The sequence below is a fragment of the Puma concolor genome, chromosome D2 (assembly GCF_028749965.1).
Source record: "Puma concolor isolate L17-30 chromosome D2, mPumCon1.1.hap2, whole genome shotgun sequence".
In the NCBI taxonomy this organism is placed as follows: Eukaryota; Metazoa; Chordata; class Mammalia; order Carnivora; family Felidae; genus Puma; species Puma concolor.
In genome coordinates, this window is record NC_141677.1 from 23,311,705 (window position 1) to 23,333,161 (window position 21,457).

Consider the following 21,457-nt stretch of genomic DNA (forward strand, 5'->3'; position numbering starts at 1 on the left):
AACCACAGAAGCCTGAATTTGTGTAGTGGTTCAACTCTGTCATCCAATATTATGATTTTTCTATAATTTCAAATCTGTTCACATGACTACATGCTGTTAAAATCTCATACTAGCTCTCTTTATGCTTCAGGATAAAGGTGAGATTTAGCAAGGGGCCCTGACCACTGCCTCTACCTGATCTCAGCTGTTCTCCATCAGCATTTCCATCTCCATGCCCTTCTCTGTCTCTGTCTCAGACACACCTTCACCTGGCCATTCTGAATCATTTCCCCCCAAACACTAAGTCCATTGTCTTTCTACAGGCTGTCCCTACTGCCTAGAAAACCCTTCGCCCCAGCCTCCAGTCCTTTGTCTTCTCCATTGTCTCTGTGGGGATACCTCCTATTCATCCAGCAAGACCCCATTCAGAAAATACATCTTTAAGGAAGGCTTCCCTAACAACTTTTCAATTAGAATGTGGTTCAGGGGCACCAGGCTGGCTCAGTTGGTACAGCTTGTGACTCTTGATCTCGGGGTCATGAGTTTGAGCCCCACGTTGGTTTTAGAGATGACTTAAAAAAAATTTTTTTAATGTGTTTCATCAACCTTTCTTTGTTCTTCCAAAACAACTGGAAACATAACTGTGGTTATTTTAAAGAACAGATCCACCCTCTTCTGAATTCAGAAATCTTAAATGTTACAATAACTAATAACCTACACCAAATTGATGTGAGGCTATTTATAGTCTTTATTCCATTTAGTGTGAATAGTCACATGTTTTCATTGTGGGGTACTGCTCCATACGCTTTTATGGCTGTTATGCAGTATACAGTATGTGCACCTTACTAACATTCTAAAAATTCAGGATTGTGACACTCATCTGCCTTCAAAAGTTTCAGATAAGGTATATAGATCTATATAACCATTGTTTTCCTTATCTGTCTCCCCTTATAATCAAAAGCGTCTTGAAGTGTCAACTGTATCTTTTTCATGTCCAAATCCCCAGTATTTAACACAACATCAGGCTCAATAGAGGTTTGCTGAATAGATTAAGGATATATTTATGAACTTGGACTATTATTTCATCGGACTGATTCCCAAGGTCGAAACCCGATACCTTTCCCTGCTTCCCGCATGGCTGTTCCTCCTCTGGGCTACACTATACCTTGCATGCACATCAGATTTCTCATTGTATAATAATTGTTTGCATAACTGTGTCTGCAGTGAGACTGAGCAGGTTGAAAGTGAAGATGATGATGTATTAATCTCTGTATTTCTGTGTTCACAGTAACCAGCACAATGTCAGACACTACACATGGGCTCAGTACATGCTGTTGAATCATTGAGAGTAGAACATATCAGAGGAGGAAAGAGGAAAGAAGGAAAGATAAAAAAGAAGTTGGAAGAAGTCTGGGTTGAAGACGATTTAACCTCTTTTAAGAGAACTCTAATGGAATATTCTGAACTCTATCACTTCACAATACTTGCCATATTTGTGTATCACCTTTATTACTTAATATTTTCATTTACATTAACTTACTCTTAGCTCACAAATTTATTTTTAAAAGAAATATTATCTTACTATGTTAATGGAAAACCACTTTCACTTGCACCCAACAGATATGATGAAAACAAATTATTGTAAATTTCTTGATTTATTCTGTATTCTGCCTGAACCCTCTCTCTTCAATAAAAAAAAAAAAAAATTAACAAGGGTTTAGAGGATACAAGCACTGGCAATAGATGTAAACATTTTCCTCAGTGTTAACAGAAGTAGTGAATACCTTGTCCTTAAGTCACCTAATGTTACTTCAAGAACCACCACTAGAAGGGCTCTTTACCCTGTCATACCTTTGCTGCTTCTACATTTATATATTTCTCCACAACTTCAATTAGACACTCTATTCCTTCCAGAGTAATTTCTACTATAATCAGACTCTAACTCACAAGTGTGTTTAAACAGTAGAAATTTCCCACCTGGACATTAGCAAATGAGAAAAGTTGATTTTTTGCATGATGTCTACGGAATCTGTAATTAGCAGGGAAATAAGAGTTACTACAGAAAGTTTTTGCCTGTGAGAAAAAATTTTTTTTCTAAGTTCAGGAGATTATGGTTAGTGAATGTGTATTTGTTTCACAAGATAAGCAAGTAACAAAAAAACATTTCTCAAAAGAAACATATTTGGTTACCACTACCCATGGGGACTATGAATGTGTATAGGAATATGTCCCTTAATTTGTAAATTTTATGAGAGAAAACAGCTCACCAAGCACAAAGTTGAACCAAAATGTTTTTTCTCTTGTGGCTTTTGGCCTTTCTCCCCATTTATGGTCTCTACAGGGTAGAAACTCATACTTCTAAATATACAGTAAAGATCATGGCTTAGCAATATTTTTATCAAAGTCAACTGGAATGAGAAGACAATGTTTGTGTATTGAGTAAGTTTTTACAATCCCATTTAGAATATGGTTAAATAACATATTTTAGTGTCTACTTCCATCACTTAATTCCTTAAATTTCTTCAACGTTTCAAAGGAAATAGGGATTATTCGGGTATCTCCTATGGAATGAGAAACATTGTCTGACTCAACATATTTTATATTTTATTTATTTTTGATAGAGAGACAGGGCACAAGTGGGGGAAGGGCAGAGAGAGAAGGAGACACAGAATCCAAAGCAGGCTCCAGGCTCCAAGGTGTCAGCACAGAGCCCGACGCAGGGCTCAAACTCACAAACTGGGAGATCATGACCTGAGCCAAAGTCGGACGCTCAACCGACTGAGCCACCCAGGCACCCCTTGACTCAACATATTTTAAAAACCCAATCACATGGGGCACCTGCCTGGTTCAGTTGGTAGAGCATGTGACTCTTGATCTCGGGATCATGAGTTTGAGCCCCACGTTGAATGTAGATGTTACTTACTTAAAAATAAAATTTAAAAAAAACCAAATCACAAAATAGTTTACAAAAAGGGGTAATAATCATAATCAGAATCATAATAAACTTCATAGTAGTGTTATAGAAAAGATCAGTGTGGTAAACTCCATTTCCATATTCCAATTAACATGATTTATCACTTCCCCGTACTTTGGTCTGGAATTTCAAAAACACATAAAGTGATGATAGTATGAATAATAGTAATATCAATCCTCAAAAATACATATAAAAAGTTACCATAAAGCAAAACTAATTAGCAATGAGAAATAAATTGATAAATTTCAGCCTCATAGTAAGAAGGAAAAGCAAACTTCCCTTATTACCCTTGGCTGAATTCCCATTGAAATAAGCTGCGTGATTCTGATTGAGGGTGCTTAGGAAAGTAAAGGAAAGAGGCACTTTGAGTTGTTCATCGACATGGCACCTAGGACACAAGAGGAAAGGAGTGAAAGAAAATGACACCTTGAGAACAGGATTGGGAGATTAAAAAGGATCAGATTTTCCTTTAAAATGTTTTCTTTTTCCCCACATACTCCTTTTAGTTCCCTGTTGCTTCTTTTGCTCTCTTCCTTTTCATTCTGATAAACCAGAACCAAGATCTTTTAATTCAGGTGTTTGCATGTTTGGCCTGAGCCAAGGGAAATAATAACCATGAAGCTCCTTGACCTACTCCTTACATGCTTTGCTCCCAGCTCCCATGGAATCGCCTAGTTTCAGCCTTTGTGTTTTATACAGCTGTTTCGAGTAGCCTTCTGCAGGACTCCTGCATCTAGGGATTCTAATTGTATATCACTGTGTGATATAAAACCTTGAACTTCCAATCTGAGTTTTTAAATTCAAACTGGAAAATAAGTAAATAAATAAGTTCAACTTGATGAAAATGGAAACACAACAGCACATCTCCCCAACACTGCCCCCAAACCAGCTGTGCCCTCCAAGAGCATCAACTTTCCAGTCACAAAGACATCCTATAACTGATGGTTTTATTTTGCCTGCTCTTCCCCTTGTCCACTCTTTCAAGAACAGTGTGTAGCTTGTTCAAATTTTACATTAAAAGGTTTAGAGAGTCATATGAAATTCTTGTGGACACTCTTAGGATACTGATACAACCCAACTTAGGGATCACCGACTTAGTTAAAACTGACAACCAGTGAAACAGTCTTCACACTCTTCAGTCCAGGGCTGTCCCTTCTTTATAATATTATAGTCACTTTCTCATCTAAATACTTGTACTTCTGCATATAATTGAGCAAGTTTCTGTACTGCAAAAGGGCACCACACCCAGGTTCCATTCACATTGCAGTTACTGTAGAGTTGAATATTTATATTACATGTTTTTGGCAGATAGCCCTAAGAAAACCACTATATATATTTTTTTATTCTCGACTTAGTTAGCATGCATGGCTTCAGGGGTAGAACCCAGTGACTCATCACTTACATATAACACCCAGTGCTCATCCCAAAAAGTGCCCTCCTTAATGCCAATCAACTATTTAACCCTTCCCCTCCCCCACCCCTCATCAACCCTCAATTTGTTCTTTGTATTTGAGAGTCTCTTGTGGTTTGCCTCCCTGTCTATCTTTTTATTCCTTCCCTTCCCCTATGATCACCTGTTAAGTTTCCCAAATTCCACATATGAGTGAAATCATGTATCTGCCTTTCTCTGACTTATGTCACTTAGCATAATACCCTCCAGTTCCATCCACATTGTTGCAATTGTCAAAACTTCATCCCTTTTCATCGCCAAGCAGTATTCCATCGTATACCACATCTTCTTAATCCATTCATCGGTTGATGGACGTGTGGGCTCTTTCCATAACTTGGCTATTGTTGATAGTACTGCTATAAACATTGGGGTGCATGTGCCCCTTCAAATCAGCATTTTTGTATCTTTGGGGTAAATACCTTGTAGTGCGATTGCTGGGTTGTAGGGTAGTTCTATTTTTAATATTTTGAAGAACCTCCACACTGTTTTCCAGAGTGGCCGGACCAGTTTGTATTCCCAACAACAGTGCAATAGGGTTGCTCTTTCTCCACATCCTTGCCAACATCTGAGTTGTTAATTTTAGCCATTCTGATCAGTGTGAGCTGGTATCTCCTTGTGGTTTTGATTTGTATTTCTCTGATGATGAGCAAGAAAAACAATATTTTAAAAATATTTACTATAGATGGAGATAAAGTATCTTGAAGAAGGAGAGGGTCTTACTTTCTTCTCACAAAGATACTCACACACTGTCCTATAGGTCTTCCCTAAAAGGAAACATTAAACTCAAAGTACCACGAAAGCTGGAAGTAGTATATGCCTACCACCATATATCCCAGCACCTAACACTGGACCTAGCACGTACTTAATGCTAAATTAATACTTGTTGACGGCCTGACTGAACTCTGTCTTTTAGGTATGGGTCTTCCAATTGATTGAAATATATTGCTTATCCTCTCCATCACTTATCCTCTTTTACATTGAATTTATATATCTATAGTGAGTGATTTTAATAAAACTATTGATGAACAGAATGGAAAGATAGAGACATTATATGAATGTTACATGGTATTATTTGTTGGTTTATATGACAATGACATTTTAAGTTTATTTCAAATGCTTTTATTGATCGCCTCTTTATAGCTGGGGCCTTCTCTTTCACAGACCACTTGAAAAATATACTGCATGACATGCCACCAATATTTCTCTGAATGCACCACTTCCTAGGTATATAGATATAGTACATCTGTCTTACATTCTTTCTACTCTTTATTACAGTCTTGGTCGCAGTCAGCAAACTCTTTCTATAAAGGGTCAGAGATGAAGTATTTTCGATTTTACAGACCCTATGGTTTCTGTTACAACTACTCAACTTCACTGTTGTACAGTGAGAATGATCATGCCTAACAAATGGGCATGGTCATGTTCACATAAAACTTATTAGCAAAAACAAATGGTGGACCAAATGAGCCAGTTTGCTGACTCCCAATCTAGATTGCCAGTATGCTATCCTTTGGCTTTGTAGCAGGCACTCTGTTTTATCTCAGGCAATCCCCCAAACAAATCTGCAAGATGGATATTACTACCTGCTTTTTATGGGTGAGGAAATTAGGGCTTGGCAACCAGAGTTTACCAGTTTCTCCTTGCTAGTGAGTCAAGTAATCAGGTCTGTCTGTATTATCATTCTGCTCCTGTTCAGAGGCCACCATCTCTGATCTAGAATACTCCCATGCATCCTAACTGGTCTCCTTGCTTCCCTCCCTCCTTCCTATAATTCACTTTTGTCACAGCATCAAGAGTGTGCTTTTTAAAATGCAAATTAGATCATATGACTCCCCTGCTTAAAATCCTCCAGTGGCTTCTATTGCCTTTGGAGTTAAAACCAAATTTCTTATTCTGCCAAAAAAGTCTGCCATGGTCAGGCCCCTGCCTGCCTCTCTGATCTCACCCCCTGCCCTATAACTCTTCTCCTGCAGGCTCTTGCCACACCAGCCTAAATTCTGTTTCTGAAATGTGCCCAGACCCATCTGATCTCATGGCTTCTCCACCTGATGCTCCTTCTGCCTGCAGCATCTTCCCTGCCCTTCCTCCAGGTCTTCCTGCCACCTCCTTCTTATCATTTGGGTCTTACCCTGAAGGTCATATTTCCCCAGAAGCCTTCATGGATCCTCCCGTCTGTGCTTCATCATCAATCACGTTTTTCTTTGCACAGCACTCATTACTATGTGAACTTTCTAAGCGATTGGTCATTGCCTGTCTGCCCCACTGGAACATAAGCTCTATATTCACTTTCCCTTTTATTCACTGCTATATCATCAGAGTATTCAATAGTGCATGGTATATAGTAAGGACTCAAGAAATACTTATAGGTATCTGCTTAATGAATGGTTATTAACAAAAATCCCATGCTCTTCATCACAGTTTACCACTTCCCAGGACTGGCTGAGGCTATTTCTCGTGCATCACATCAGAACAGTTGGTTGGAAAACCATTTGGTTTGTGTTGTTCCATCCATATTCCTTAACTTATATTATAACCCAAAGACATAAAGAGACAAAAACAAACTACACCAATTATGTTGGCCAGTTAGTTCAATGTAAAGATGATGCTATGCTCCATTTAAAGAACAATACCACTGAAAATGACAGCCCCATCTTAATACGGCTAAAATTCTGTTCTTTAGATAAGCAGCCTTGCTAAAGGATTCTTCAAAGGTCTCACTGAAAAATGAAAAAGTTATGGTCTACAAGGGAATAAACTTTTGTTACACACCAACTTCAGGGGAAATCCACAGGATTTTTCCCATAATTATGTCTTGCCATGAATATGATCATATGTATTTCTACTCTCAACTAACACTGTAAGTGCTTCATGAGTAGGGAACATGTTTCTTTGCATTCCCATCATGATGAACACACAGACATTTAATATATACTCAATGTCTTAAATCAAAAATAAGGAAAGGAAAGAAACAGTGGAAATGATTGATTTCAAGGCAGTTGAAAGCCTTCTGAATTCCCAGATTGGTAAAAGGAAGCAATAGGCATTTGATTTGCAATACTGAAGAGCTTAGTTGTGGTAAAAAGTCCGGATCAGGATTTAGAAGGACTACTCTCAGGAGGCAAGAACTCCTGCCCGCTCAAGGTCTTTTTGGCTGGACTAAAAATCAAATTGATATGAGATAGATTAACAGGAGAAAATCAAATATAATAGGCATATGTATAGGGAATACACATAGACATGGAAATGCCAAAGACAGGCAGACAGAATGAGGTATATATGTCATTCTGAACAAGAGGGGAATAGGGGTCTGGGATTTCAGAGCAAAGAAATACATTTCCAGGGTGAAAAGAAGAACAGATGTTTGGCAATTAGATGTTTGCCCTGCCATACAGATGGGTCACTCAGATAAAATTTATCTCTGATAATAACCCTTATTATGGGAAAGACCTCAAATTTGGATTCTTCTGTGTGGCTAAATGAGGGACAAAGTTTCTCTTGAGCCCACTGGGTCTCAAGTGCCTTTAGCTCAAAATAATCTACATGCTAAAGTGGCACATTCAGATGGTCAGGGAGTCTGCCCTAAACCTCTCCCACTCCCCCATCTGAAACTTCCATGGGAGTTTCACATATTAAAAAATTGAGCTAACAAGTTGTTTCATCTCACTGACCCAGTCTCTTAGTCCTGACAATAGGTCATTTCAGTCAAACTCATTTCAGGGGGGCATGATACAGGTATGTTCTCAAAGTTAGACCTATGGTTCAAGTAATCAGATATTAAATAAGAGGGGTTTCTATGGAAACAAAAGAAAAACAATGGTTAATTGGACCAAATGTTAAGCCAGGTTCTGAGTGCTGAGGGTAGCCAGTTGAGAAGACTTCTACATGTCACACTTGAAGTATCTTCAGATAGAGTGAGGATAGGTAGTGCAATCTCACAAATCTTCCTGGTTTGCAGTTCAAACATCTCTGGTGATCTTTGCATTGGAGGACACGAGAAGAAATCAGGATCTAGTCCATTTTATAATGAATAGTATTAAAATCGAATACATACAAAGATGTGCTATTGAAACATAATTTCTCTACATAATCACCCTCATTTTTACCAAAGATAACCAAAATAACACTCATTTGCTTGGAAAAATAACTCGTTTCAAAAAAACCCTCAACCTAATTATTTACATAAGTGCAGCAAGAATAGTGATTGACCATGCAAACTCTTTAAAACTTGCTTTGTTGGAACTTTTCTTAAGGAATCTCTAGATTTAACTTCTAATAGCCTTAGTCTCTCAGGGCCAGAAGACAAGCCCATAAATTGTGGTCAATTCCTCTCTTCTTGAGGTCCCCAAAATATTCTGAGATTCCTGTACCCGCCAGGAAGTGACCTCTGTAAGCAAGGTATCGGGCTGACATTTCCAAGGGGGCTTTATTGGCTCCATAAAGCCAGCCTTAGTTCCTTCAGGCTATCTGGTCATATCTGAGTTTATGTTGGTCATATATGACATTCCAGTCAAAGCCTTGGTAATATAACCAGTGTTTTTATTTGTATCTTGTCATAAGAATAACAGATTCTTATTGAACTTATGCAAATAAATATATTGCCACAAAAATATAAGAATACTTACTGAGATTTTCTGAATTCTGGAGGGTTCTGGCAAGGAGAAAAGATAAATGTTTTAATTTGTTCACAAAGGTATAATTTTATCAAATTGCTATAAGTCAGCTTAAGAGAAAAAGTTTTCTTAACTCTGGGGGAAAAACATTTTAAAAAGTCAACAATGTTTCAAACAAAAAGTCGTTAAAAGTATAATCCTCTTCCTCAAATCATTCAGTCTCATGTTATTAATTCTTGTTCTTCCTGAATCCAATTTTTCCACTAGTTCTGGAAATTTTTATCTAGTTCAGTTTTATGATCTTAAGCTTATCAGAAACCTGTACTCAGAGTTTTTTCCATGAGTCTCACTGAAGATGAAGCACATTTGCAATAAACTTTCATAAAGCATCTGAGTACAAGCATGAGTGTCTGTAAATGATAAAAGACTTAAAATAGCCATGGTTAATGATCTGATTTGACTATACTGTACTTGAAACTAATGCAACATTGTACTCTAACTATACTGGAATGAAAATAAAAAACTTAAAAAAACACACATATACCACATTTACACTGCACAAACTACACAATTTATGTATATACCATGCACTCTCCCTGCATAAAGCACAAATACAACACACGCGCGTGCGCGCGCACACACACACACACACACACACCTCATTTGAATTCATTATAATGCAATTGACAAGGAAATAGGGTCATTTTTGTGATACACAACACTTCAAGACAATAATATACCAGGACGTCACATTTCTAGGAGTTTCACATAATTTTAGAACTCTAGTTTCAATAACATGTCTGTATAAATATAACATAATAGTGTTTGATAACACTTATTTGACAATGCGTCCCACATAATTTGACATACCAAACAAGTCTAATTAACTTAATTTCTCACAAATTTTTTTCTCTAAAAATGTTCCAGGGGCCCGCTGGAAAATTTCAGTTAGATTATGGTCAAAAGACTTTATTTTAGAATTTGGTTTTGAAAACTAAGTCCAAAAAAATATCAGAAGTTTGAATATTTGATTAAATAGAATCACAATCATTGTGAAAACAGTATTTAATGATCCATTTCATCAAAGTGACAATAAAAGATGTCAAAGGCAAATACAGAAAGTCACATCATTGCGAGTAAAATTTAGGTCTTTTAATATTAAGACTTAGTTTCCTTAAGTAATCAAAGACCTGATAAACATTGGAAATTATTTTGGCAAATCTGGAATCATTGGTTTTTTGGCAGATTACTTAAAGGTAAAGAAAAGCATTTGTTTACATTTTTTTTTGAGAGAGAGAGAGAGAGAGAAAGAGAGAGTATGCATAAGTAAAAATGGGGGAGAGGCCGAGAGAGAGAGAGAGAGAGAGAGAGAGAGAGAGAATGCCAAGCAGGCTCCTTGCTGTCAGCTTGGAGCCTGACTCGGGGCTTGAACTCTCAAACTCACCTACTTAAATCAAGAGTCAGAAACTTAACTGACTAAGCCCCCCAGGTGCCCCTTGTTTACAATTGTTTGTGAAGAGCAGACCAATAGTTCAAGAAAACTTTGTACTTCTAACAAAGAAAAGGCTGACTGTCAATCTAATACCTGAGTACTTTTATTTTTTATTAAAAAAAATTGTTTTATTTTATTTTAGAGCAGGAGACAGAGGCGGAGAGAAGGAAAGAGAGCATCCTAAACAGGCTCCACTCCATGCTCAGTGCAGAGCACAAGACATGGGGCTTGATCTCACGACCCTGGGATCATGACCTGAGCTGACATCAAGAGCCAATGCTCTACAGACTAAGCCACCCAGGTGTCCCCCCAGCATACTTTTAGAACTCATTCATTCCAATCTTAGTTTAGTCCTGAGCATGTGTACAATTCTTTTTCAAAGATTTCCCTTCACAAACCTTCCACAATTTCCTTTTCATTCAGATTCTGTCCTAAGACTTCTAAGTAACCAGTCTCATTTTAGGACAAAATTACTTTCTTTTACCTCAATAAAAATGTATTCCTATTCTTCATACTTTTCAAAAACACATCTAATGTTCCCTGCATACAGAGTTGCTTATCAAAGATGTGATAAGATTTATAATTTCAGGGGCAGAGAAGAGTGTAAAGAAAAATTTTTTTTAGAATTTTTAGGTAACTGCTATTTAAAATTTACCCTTGGGGCGCCTGGGTGGCTCAGTGGGTTAAGCATCTAACTCTTGGTTTCAGCTCAGGTCATGATCTCATGGCACATGGGTTTGAGCCCTGAGTGGGGCTCTGTGCTGACAGTGCAGAGCCTCCTTGGAATTCTCTCTCTCCCTCTCTCTCTCTCTGCCTGCTCTCTCGCCCTGCTCACTCTATCTCTGTTTCTCTCTCCCAAAATATATCAATAAACTTTTTAAAAAGTTTAAAATTTACCCTTTTTAAAAAAAGTACAGAACAATTTTGATTCAATATCCTGATTATTTTTAATAATGTCCACAAACATTTTGAAAGAAATAGTCAAGATTTAGAGTTGGTAAAGATGGGTGGGCTTCAATTTATTTCTAGGGCTATAGTTCTGGTTTTATAGAGATTTATAAGATAAGGACAGTTGTTTCTAACTCCCCCAAAGAACTGGATTATACCTTAAATATCAAAGGGTTAGCCTATCTTTTTAACTAAGTTTACTTCTTTATATCAGGGAGAATTTTAACTAAAATGGGAACCAAAAGATTTATGCCTTTGTAAAGTCTGTATAAAGTATTTTAACAAACTCCTTTAACCTTGACTACTATTCAGGCCCGAATATTGGCCTTTTGCAAATCAGTTGTAGGAGAGCCTAGGAGGAATTTTTGTCATCTATTTCCTCAGAAGGGAAGGTTATGAATATGGCCAAATAATCTTTCTAATTACTCTCTAAATTTGGTGGGATCTTTTGAAAGTAGAGGCAAAAGGGCTTTATAATTTAAAAGCTCTGCTGTTATCCAGGGGACGCAAATTTTTTTGTAGTGGGGGTCTAGGATACTCCTGCAAAGGATGTTGTACAGGAATGCCTGAGGGTAGACAGAGACGGATTATCAAGCCCCAGAAACTAGGAGCAAAGTGAGACAATCTCATGTGCTTTTGTTAAATTCATTTTCTGGCTTTTATCAGTTATGTGAGCCACATGTACACTTTGAACCTAGAGATTAAGCCAGAGTGATCTCTGTAAATCTGTCAGGGAAAGGGAAGTTACAGCAGACACATGCAACCAGATTTTAAGAGGGGAATTTATATTGGATGTGGACATTTTTTTCTTGTCTGTGTCTACTTTCTGTCCTTTTATCTTGTCAAGGGAGTCCCTGAAACTAGCTGTTATACTAATAAGACAATTGAGAGCTCTTTATAATATATATTTTTTAAATATAGCCAATTTAAAGAATCCGTTTTCTGGCCATTGACAAGCAGGATCTCTTAATAGTGACTCAAACCAAGAAGCCTTTTATTTTTATATTATTTAAATGTTTATTTTTGAAAGAGAGACAGAGTGCAAGCAGGGGAGAGGCAGAAAGAGAGGGACTCACAGAATCCCAAGCAGGCTCCAGGCTCTGAGCTGTCGGCACAGAGCCCGACACAGGACTTGAACTCATGAACCATGAGATCATGACCTAAGCCAAAGTCGGATGCTTAACTGACTGAGCCACCCAGGTGCCCCAAGAAGCCTTTTAATGGCTTAACCAAAGACGCAAGAGGTGTCTAGAGAGGACATAGATAATACATCCCTATGATCCAAAAGTTTGCTTCCAACATTAGTCCAAGAAAGCAAAGAGCTTTTGTTGCACAGGTGGTAAGGATGGTGCAGTGAAAATAGTGTCTCCAGTCTCCCACAAAAATGTGAGGTGCCTTTAGTCACAGACTCACTAATCTGTGACACCAGGCAGGTACTTCTGGAACTTTCTAGCACTAACAAACAATGACAGTTGAGACGACAAAGGTTCCTATGGGCTGGAAACTCTCATGTCAGATGCCCTGAGAACTGGCACAGCCAAACACAGACAGAAACTAAGATCCCCAGTCTATTTGATTGGCCACCAATGTGTACCCAATGTCCACTCTCTAAATGGTGGAGACCAAAAAGAAGATTATCATTGGTCACAAAGCCAAACTCTTAGGACACAGCACAAGACAAGAGGAAAACTCTAACAGCTTTATATAAGCCTTGGGTCTCTTGGAGCCACAATAATACATAAGAGGGATATGCTACAGTGTTTTGTTTTACAGTGGACCTCACTTCATGGAAGTTTTCTTAAGGTGGGCAGATGACCTAGAATCAATCCAACCAATCCTCTGACCAAATTGTCCTATCACAGGAGTCTTATTGAGGTGGCAAGTGCTCTAAGAGCTTTTAAGTGGTCACCTTGTGCCCACCAATTTTGCAGCTTTGCAACAGATGGCAAACAACATAAAAGACAGAAAAAGGAAAGCAAAGACAATCTCTGGGAGGAAATGGATCAGTAACCAGAGACTATGCTGCCAAATTTAACCAAAGAGTCACCAGGCTAGTACCACAAATGTTTCTTCCTGCTAATCTAAATTTAGAAAGAGAGAAAAGACTCTTACCACTCTTGCTCCATTAGACTCTGCAGACAGAGATTCCAGGAGGTGTCTATGGTTAAGAAATCTCACCTTCTGCTGACTATACGTCAGGTGTCCCAGGATCTGTCTGCTGCAGCACTGTCCAGCCATGCAACGTCCAATGAGTTAAAGTATCCTGCCAACCACACCAACTGTTGGGAGCAAGAATTCCTGTCCTCTCAAAGGGCCTTCTGGTTGCACTAAGAATCAAATTGACGGAAGACACATTAACAAGAGAAAATCAAATTTAAGAGGCATACGTATAGGGAATCCACATAGACATGGAAATGCCAAAGACAGGCAGACAGAATGAGATATATATGTCATTCTGAAAGAGAGGGGCGTAGGGATCTGGTATTTCAGAGCAAAGGAATGCATTTCACAGGGTGGTAAGAAGACCAGATGTTTGGTAATTAGATGTTTGCCCTGCCATACAGATGGATCACTCAGATAAAATACATCTCTGTTAATAGCCCTTATTCTGGGAAAGAGCCCAGTTTAGTTTCTTCTGTGTGGTTAAGGGAGAGACCAAAGTTTTTCTTGAGCCCACACGGTCTCAAATGCCTTTAGCTCAAAATAATCCACATGCCAAAGTGGCACATTCCCAGGACAAGGGCAGAGGGGGTGGAGGGGTCTGTCCTGAACCCCTTCCCTACTCTGACTCCCTAGAAAATAACTTCAACTTTTTCAACCTTGGTTGCCTCCTTTAAAAATGAAAAAGGTTTAAACTATGAATATTTAGGGTCACTTCCAATGTTAGCATTCTGTGATTTCACCAAGACTTTAATCCCAGCAGCTGAAAAGATAAGCCTGAAACTCAGTTAAATAAGACACATTGAGGCATTAACACATTAGTACAAGAAATATAGAAGAAAAGAGCAACCAGAATATGTGAAGATGCTTGGACCTACATTCTTCATTCACCCATTTTTACATGCATTCATTTAAAAATACATTTATGAGGGGCACCTGGGTGGGTCAGTCAGTTAAACATCCAACTCTTGGTTTTGGCTCAGGTCATGATCTCACGGTTCTTGGGCTCGAGCCCCATGTCAGGCTCTGCGCTGACATTGTGGAGCCTGCTTGGGATTCTCTCTCTTCCTGTCTCTGCTGCTCTACCCCTCCCCCTTTCTCTCAAAACAAATAAATTTTTAAAAATACATTTTTGAATTCTCACAGATATTTTAGTAGATTAATCCTAGAGATATTTTTTAAATACCCAACGCATTTTAAGCTCTCTAAGCAGGCAGGAAAGAGAGCACAAGGCTTGGAGTATATATACCTGGTTCTAGTCCGTACTGCTCAGAAAGGAACATTCCTAACTTGATACTCCATGGAATCTGCCCAGTTTCCTTTGCCAGGACATGATGGGTCAGCCACAACAATTTTGGATATTTGAAGCATCTTTCCTAGAAATAAAATTTAAGGATATGAGGACATTGAGGGCAATCTAGTCAATGAGTGTCATCAGTTATAAGATTATTTCCAATTAGACACTGCACAGGAAACTTGAAACACCCTGAAATATTAGAGTTAATATATAAAAGAAAATTGGTAGTGGTTTTCCCAAAGTAGAAAACATCCTGAAAATTTACAGGACATTATCAACAATCAATATGAAACCAACACAAACTTTTTTTTTTAATTTATTTTTGTGAGAGAGAGAGCACAAGCGGGGTAGGGACAGAGAAAGAGGGGGACAGAAGTTCCAAAGCAGGTTCCACGTGCTGACTGCAGACAGCCCCACGCGGGGCTCTAACTCACAAACAGCGAGATCATGACCTGAGCTGCAGTCAGGTGCCCAACGGACTGAGCCACTCAGGCGCCCCCAAAACAAACTTTTATAAACAAATTCAGATCAACTGAATTCTTTCCATCTTCTCTATAGAAAAATTTATAAAGCTGTTGCCAAAGTTCAGGCCCCACAAAATCTGGATTCTCCCCAGGATTTATCAGTCGGGGAGGAATTTAGGGAAGGCTTCCCCGAGTGGGTAGGATGGGGGTGTTGGCTTTAAAGGATGAATAGAATTCAGAAACTGCTAAGTGAATTCACAACTCAGGAAGAAATCACAGAGCACCCCATCTTCAAAGTCATGGCATATTCTAGGCATGCCAAATGATTGCCCTCCAAAGTTCATCTCCTGTTTATTAGTCTGGGTTTAGTGGAGAAAAGTGCTGTGATCAGCTGGTGAAGCCTGCCACTATCAGAGATGGGGGTAAAGGGACCATGTGGGCCACATGCTTGCCTTACTTGCTCAGATCTCTCAGGACCTGTTTTTCCACATTGCAATGAGAACATTTTGGTCCCAATTAAAATTGTATGTATCTTCATGTGAAAATACCTTCTTCTTAAGTTATACCAATGCCGAGGTGTTCTAGTACCAAGATGGGATAAAAAATAAGAAGAGTTAATTGTTTTCAGGAAAGAGTTCTCTCAGGTTCTTCTCAAATTCCACTGCTCTTTACCTTCTGTTTCCCAGACAGCAGAACGTATGTGCTGAAGGTGAGAATGTGGAAATTTTTGACATTATGCCTCTAATGCAGGCATAGAGGCCTGTCGGCAGCCATTGAAGGAAGAGAGGGAATCAATTTGGCAGGATGCCAGGTGAAGAGGTGCTCAGCCTCTGTGCCTACCTTTTTTTCCCCCACTCATTCCCCTTTGAGCGGTAGCTCCTAGAAAGAGTGGAACTGGGGTGCTTGGGTGCCTCAGTCAGTTGAGCATCTGACTCTTTTTTTTTTTTTTTAATTGTTAGTGTTTATTTATTTTTGAGAGAGAGAAACAGACAGAACGCGAGTGGGGGAGGGACAGAGAAGGAGAACAGAATCCGAAGCAGGCTCCAGGCTCCAAATGTCAGCACAGAGCCCAACGCAGGGCTTGGACTCACGAGGTGTGAGATCATGACCTGAGCCAAAGTTGGATGCTCAACCCCCTGAGCCACCCAGGCGCTCCGAGCATCTGACTCTTGATTTCAGCTCAGGTCATGATCCCACAGTCATGGGGTCTGGGGTCGTGGGATTGAGCCCCATGTCTAGCTCTGTACTGAGCATGAAGCCTGCTTAAGATCCTCTCTCCCCATCTCTCTCTGCCTCTCTTTCTCTCAAAAAAGTAATAATAGGGGTGCCTGGATGGCTCAGTTGAGCATCCAACTACGCCTCAGGTCACGATCTCACAGTTTGTGGGTTCCAGCCCTGCATCAGGCCCTGTGCTGACAGCTCAGAGCCTGGAGACTGCTTCAGATTCTGTGTCTCCCTCTCTCTCTGTCACTCCCTGGCTCACACTCTGTCTCACTCTCTCAAAAATAAATAAACATTACATTAGAAAAGAAGAAATAAAAAAAAATAAAATAAAGATGGAAACAGTGGGCTAAATGGAATGTGGGAGAAGAATCAGAAGGGCATCTGTGTGGTTTTGAAGCTCTTCTGGGAGTACCAAGGAAGCCCCCTCATCTGCTGGATCCTAGGCCACCCCGTGTCTGAGGTTGCTGTGCTGGTAACTTACAATATGCCAAACACTGTGCTAAGTACTTGGGGTCCCATTTCTTGCAGACAGAAACAATGTAACAAAATGGGAGGACTTTGGCTTCTGGATTTGAACCTGGGCTCCATCAGTGATCACCTGTATGATTTGAGTTAAAATAATTCATTTTTGCATCTCAGTAAATTTGTGTAAAAGAAGACAGTGTAATACCCATATTGGGTAGGAGTCAGATAAGATAGTGTAATACCCATATTGCATTGTTGCTGTAGGAGTCAGATATACTGTCACATAGTAGGCCCTCCATAATGATTCAATGATTATTGATTATTGATTTTATTGATTATTACTATCATCATGAACTGGGGAAGATGGTTGTCATCTGCCAGGGACACCGGGCCTAAGAAGGTCTGAGAACATTATGGACACAGGCTGTATTTGGAAGTGATGGTGGATTACTGTGGCAACAGGAATGATGGCAGAGTCAGGAATGAATGACTATGCAGCTTCCCTTGCAAGAGCAACAAAAATGTCTTTCCAGGGCCTTGATGGGATGATATATATCTGGTCCTACAGTGGACTCCCCGGGAACAGAGACCCGAGGAAGTAAGCTTGGACGAATACTGTACTTCCTTCTGAACAGCCCCCTCTCCCTCCCCCCAGCTCTAGGTCCTGTTCTCATGGTGCTTTGCACTCAGCTGGCAGTCAACTATAATAATATTTAGGAAGTAACCACAGTCTGCCAAGTCTAGTGCTAAACCTATTAGTGACTAAGGCAGAGTGCCTGTCAGAGATATTGCAATTTGAATAGAGAATCACGAAACCATATTAACTAAAGAAGGGCAGCTCTAATGTCGAAAGGCAGGCAATGAGATTCATTGGAACAAGCTTGCAAGTTACCACTTGTGGCCAGCTCTGTCAAAAGCTTCCAATTTGGGAACTAGGAGAGCGGCATGCTGGTCTAAGTTTGGTATATTAGTCTCCTGTGGCTGCTCTAACAAATGACCACAAACTTAATGGTTTAAAAGAGCATCAGTTTGTTCTATTACAGTTTCAAAGGGCAGATGTGAAATGAGTCCTTTGGGGCTAACATCAAGGTGTCTGCAGGCAGGTTCCTTCCAGATGCTCTAGGGGAGAACCTGTCCCTTACCTTTTCCAGCTCTTAGGGCCAGGATCTTAAAAGGTCCCTTCCTAGGGAGGTGTTTCTGGAATCATAGCACTGAAAGGGCCCTCTCAGAACAGATCTAGGGCCTTTGTCTTAGATGAGAAGACAGTATTTGCAAAATGCCAAGAGGTAACCTGCCCAAATTATTCAACCAGACTAGAGCCCAGATGTTCATACTCCAAGCCTCATGCTCTCTCCTTTATTTCTTGAGAGAACTCTGCATGCAATTAGTTTACTTATAAATGTCCCTAAGTTTTCAGGCTAGCAAATGTTATTTCTTTCATGGAAGGAGTATGGCAAAACATTCATCTGAAAAGCCAGCCCAGGTGGAAATTCACCTGTCTGAGCACCCGAAATGCATATGAATTGCAGTGCTGTTGTTTGTTTGTTTGTTTGTTTGTTTGTTTTTGAGCCCACCTTTGTTCCCTGAGGTCTGGAACTTTCTCATGGTCCTTTTCAAGCTTAGATGGCATTGCTGGTGGGATGGAACTTGTCAAGAAACACTGATCTTTGTTGGAGTGGAGGGGTGGGGGCCGGTGGCTCTGCACTAAGCAGGCACCCTACCCCTATCAGAGTCACTTGGAGGGCTTTTTCTTCTGCCATCATACCTATGGCAGCAATTCTCAACGTGTGCAGTGTCTGGAGAAAGAACATCAGTATCACTGGAATTTGTTAGAAATGCAAATTATTGAGCCTCACCCCAGATCATATCAGAAACCTGGGGCTGGGGTTCAGAAATCTATGATTCAACAGGCCCTCCAGGTGATTCTGATGTAAGCTAAAGTAAGAACCACTTTCTTCTTTTTTTTTAATGTTTATTTATTTTTGACAGAGAGAGAGAGAGAGACAGAGCATGAGCAGGGGAGGGGTTAGAGAGAGAGAGTGAGACCCAGAATCTGAAGACCCAGAGCTGTCAGCACAGAGCCTGATGCAGGGCTCGAACTCACAGATGGTGAGATCATGACCTGAGCCGAAGTCGGACCCTCAGTAGACTGAGCTACCCAGGCACCCCAAGAACCACTTTCTTAAGATAAAGCCAGACTTCTCTGGGTGAAGACGGTGGTGGGCAGGAGAAAAGAGTGAGAGCAGGGCTTGCTTCCCATGTAGAGAATGACCATGGAAATTATTACAGTTAAGGATGTGTTCTCTTCACATGTGTATTGGAGTGGAGAACTCTGACCTTCACAGTGATTTACCAGACAAAAGGAATTGACAAAGGATTAAATAGTATGGACAACAGTGTGGAAAGACTCAAGAGTATGGTTTTGGGTGACAGCAAGAACATTTTCAATCAGTATGACAGGGAAACTTGGAGTATAAAGAAAAAGTCTTGCTTCCAAGTAGCCCAGAGATCTGAACATTTTTTTTAAGTTCTGTCTTTGAACAAAAGTGTAAGGAAAGAAAGATGGATTCCTGGCAGCAAAATCATTACAAGAAACAGTGACAATTTACTGGATGACACCAGCAGAAATTTCTTTCTCTGGAAAACAATTTGGGAGCCTCCATTTGGAAGCAGCTTTTGTTTGGTTCAGTTATAGCAGGGTGTGAAGGCCAGGGGTATTTCTTTCTCCTCTTTAGGTCAGGTGTGAGATGTGAAGAGATAAAATGTAACACTTCTTATACCTGAAGGGACATGAATCCAGGGCAGTAGCTCTCAGCCAGGGGCACATTTCACATGGAGACTTTTTTTAATGTTTATTTCTTTTGAGACAGAGAGAGAGCAAGCGGGGCAGAGAGAAGGAGAGAGAATCCTGAGCAGGATCCATGCCATCAGTGCACAGCCCAACGCAGGGCTCAATCTCACGAACCATGAGATCATGATCTGAGTGGAAAATCAAGAGTCAGATACTGAGTCATCCCAACAATATGGAGACATTTTTAACAGTCACAGCATGAGGGATTGCTAGTGGCATCTAATGAGTAAAGGCAAGGGATGCTGCAGCCTACACAGCACAGGACAGCCCTCTACAGTTATTCTGCTCCAAAGTCAACAGGGCCAAGATCAGGAAACCCTGCTCCAGGGTGAGATACTCCAGGAGACTCATCCCAGTCACACACGCACTGGCTATCTGTCTTCCTAGTGAAAACCTCATGTTTGCAAGCAACAAAAGTTGTGCCTTTGAGTATTTAGTAGTGGTTGAGAGAGCTGGGGGTAGCGACAGAGACAGAGGTAAAGACTGTCAGATGGACTCAAAGAAGAGAAAATCAAGTCAACAGGTCAGCGAGACAACCCCTGATCTTCTCCATCTGGAAGTCACCTTCTCCTAGTCCTTTCCCTGTGTGTGGGCAAAGGCTGTCTTCACATCAGTAACTCTGGGCTTGCAAGGGGGTGGGAGCAGAGGATACAGATAACTTTGGGATGGGAAATGTGCTATTTACCCACTCAGAACACCAAACACAAATTACACCCATCCTGAATCACCAGTACTGTTTCATCATTTAACCAGTGAAAGTCAAACTTATTCATTATAAAAGGAGCCCTGTAATGAACTTCTCCATGACCTTGTGTGATGAGAGATCCAAGAGGCTACTATTTTGCACTTAATGTGTGCCAAGAATGCGCTGTGTATTAAACACAAAGATCCATCTACTTCCCGTCCAGAATCACCCAAGGCTACCAGATGCTCAATTAAGAGAAATTTGAATATAATTCCATAAAGGTACAGAAGACATAAAAATCTGATTTTACCCATCTCTGGCATCTTTCCTCCAAATTGCTCATACTTCAATATCTGACCCCACCTTTTTGGGTCCACTTAATTAGGTAGTGATGATGTAAAAATTTGCAGATAAAATAGAAGTTTGTTGGATTCTTTTGTCGATATGCAGATAAAATGTAAGTTTATTGGATTACTTTGTTGGTTTTTTACTGCTATTCTAATTAGAGTTTTGTAACATTTCTAAGTTTGTCTTAATTGTTTTTTAACCACTTAATTAAAATTGCCTGTGATTTAATTAACTTTTAATTAATCACCCCACTTCACAAAGTGGTCAAGATAAAGAAATTTGAGGTATGGTGTTCAATGTGTAAATTATAATTATAGCAGCTCTAGGGTTGTTAGTTTTTTTAATTGGGTGATTTGACTAGAAGACTAGATTTTATTGTCTTCCTCTGGGACATTTTTTCTTGGGTCCCCACCTGGCCACCTAGAAGAGCACTTGGTGGAAATTTTGCTTTGGCCTCTAGACCTCTGGAGACCATGAAGGATGAGACAACTTACTCCCTTTGTTTTTAAA

General features: G+C 39.9%; 1 protein-coding gene across 1 annotated transcript; it reads right to left on the reverse strand.

The window, feature by feature from the left end:
- Positions 1 to 2,572: 2,572 nt before the first annotated feature.
- LOC147575943 (uncharacterized) lies at positions 2,573 to 13,869 on the reverse strand. The gene is made up of 3 exons (XM_086679781.1): positions 13,566 to 13,869; positions 9,026 to 9,051; positions 2,573 to 5,039 (listed from the first exon to the last, which is right to left on the reverse strand). Exons 1-3 carry the CDS (start codon positions 13,689 to 13,691, stop codon positions 4,862 to 4,864), a joined length of 330 nt encoding a protein of 109 aa, XP_086535907.1. The 5' UTR covers positions 13,692 to 13,869; the 3' UTR covers positions 2,573 to 4,861.
- Positions 13,870 to 21,457: the final 7,588 nt, after the last annotated feature.

Excerpts from the sequence above, each read along its gene's own strand:
- LOC147575943 (XM_086679781.1), bottom strand. The coding sequence starts at position 13,691 with ATGGCTGGACAGTGCTGCAGCAGACAGATCCTGGGACACCTGACGTAT. Across the intron at positions 9,052-13,565 it reads AGTCTAATGGAGCAAGAGTG|AACCCTCCAGAATTCAGAAA; the intron begins GTAAGAGTCTTT and ends TCTCCTTGCCAG. Across the intron at positions 5,040-9,025 it reads CCAGAATTCAGAAAATCTCA|AGAAATACAAATCAAAACCA; the intron begins GTAAGTATTCTT and ends GCTCATCATCAG.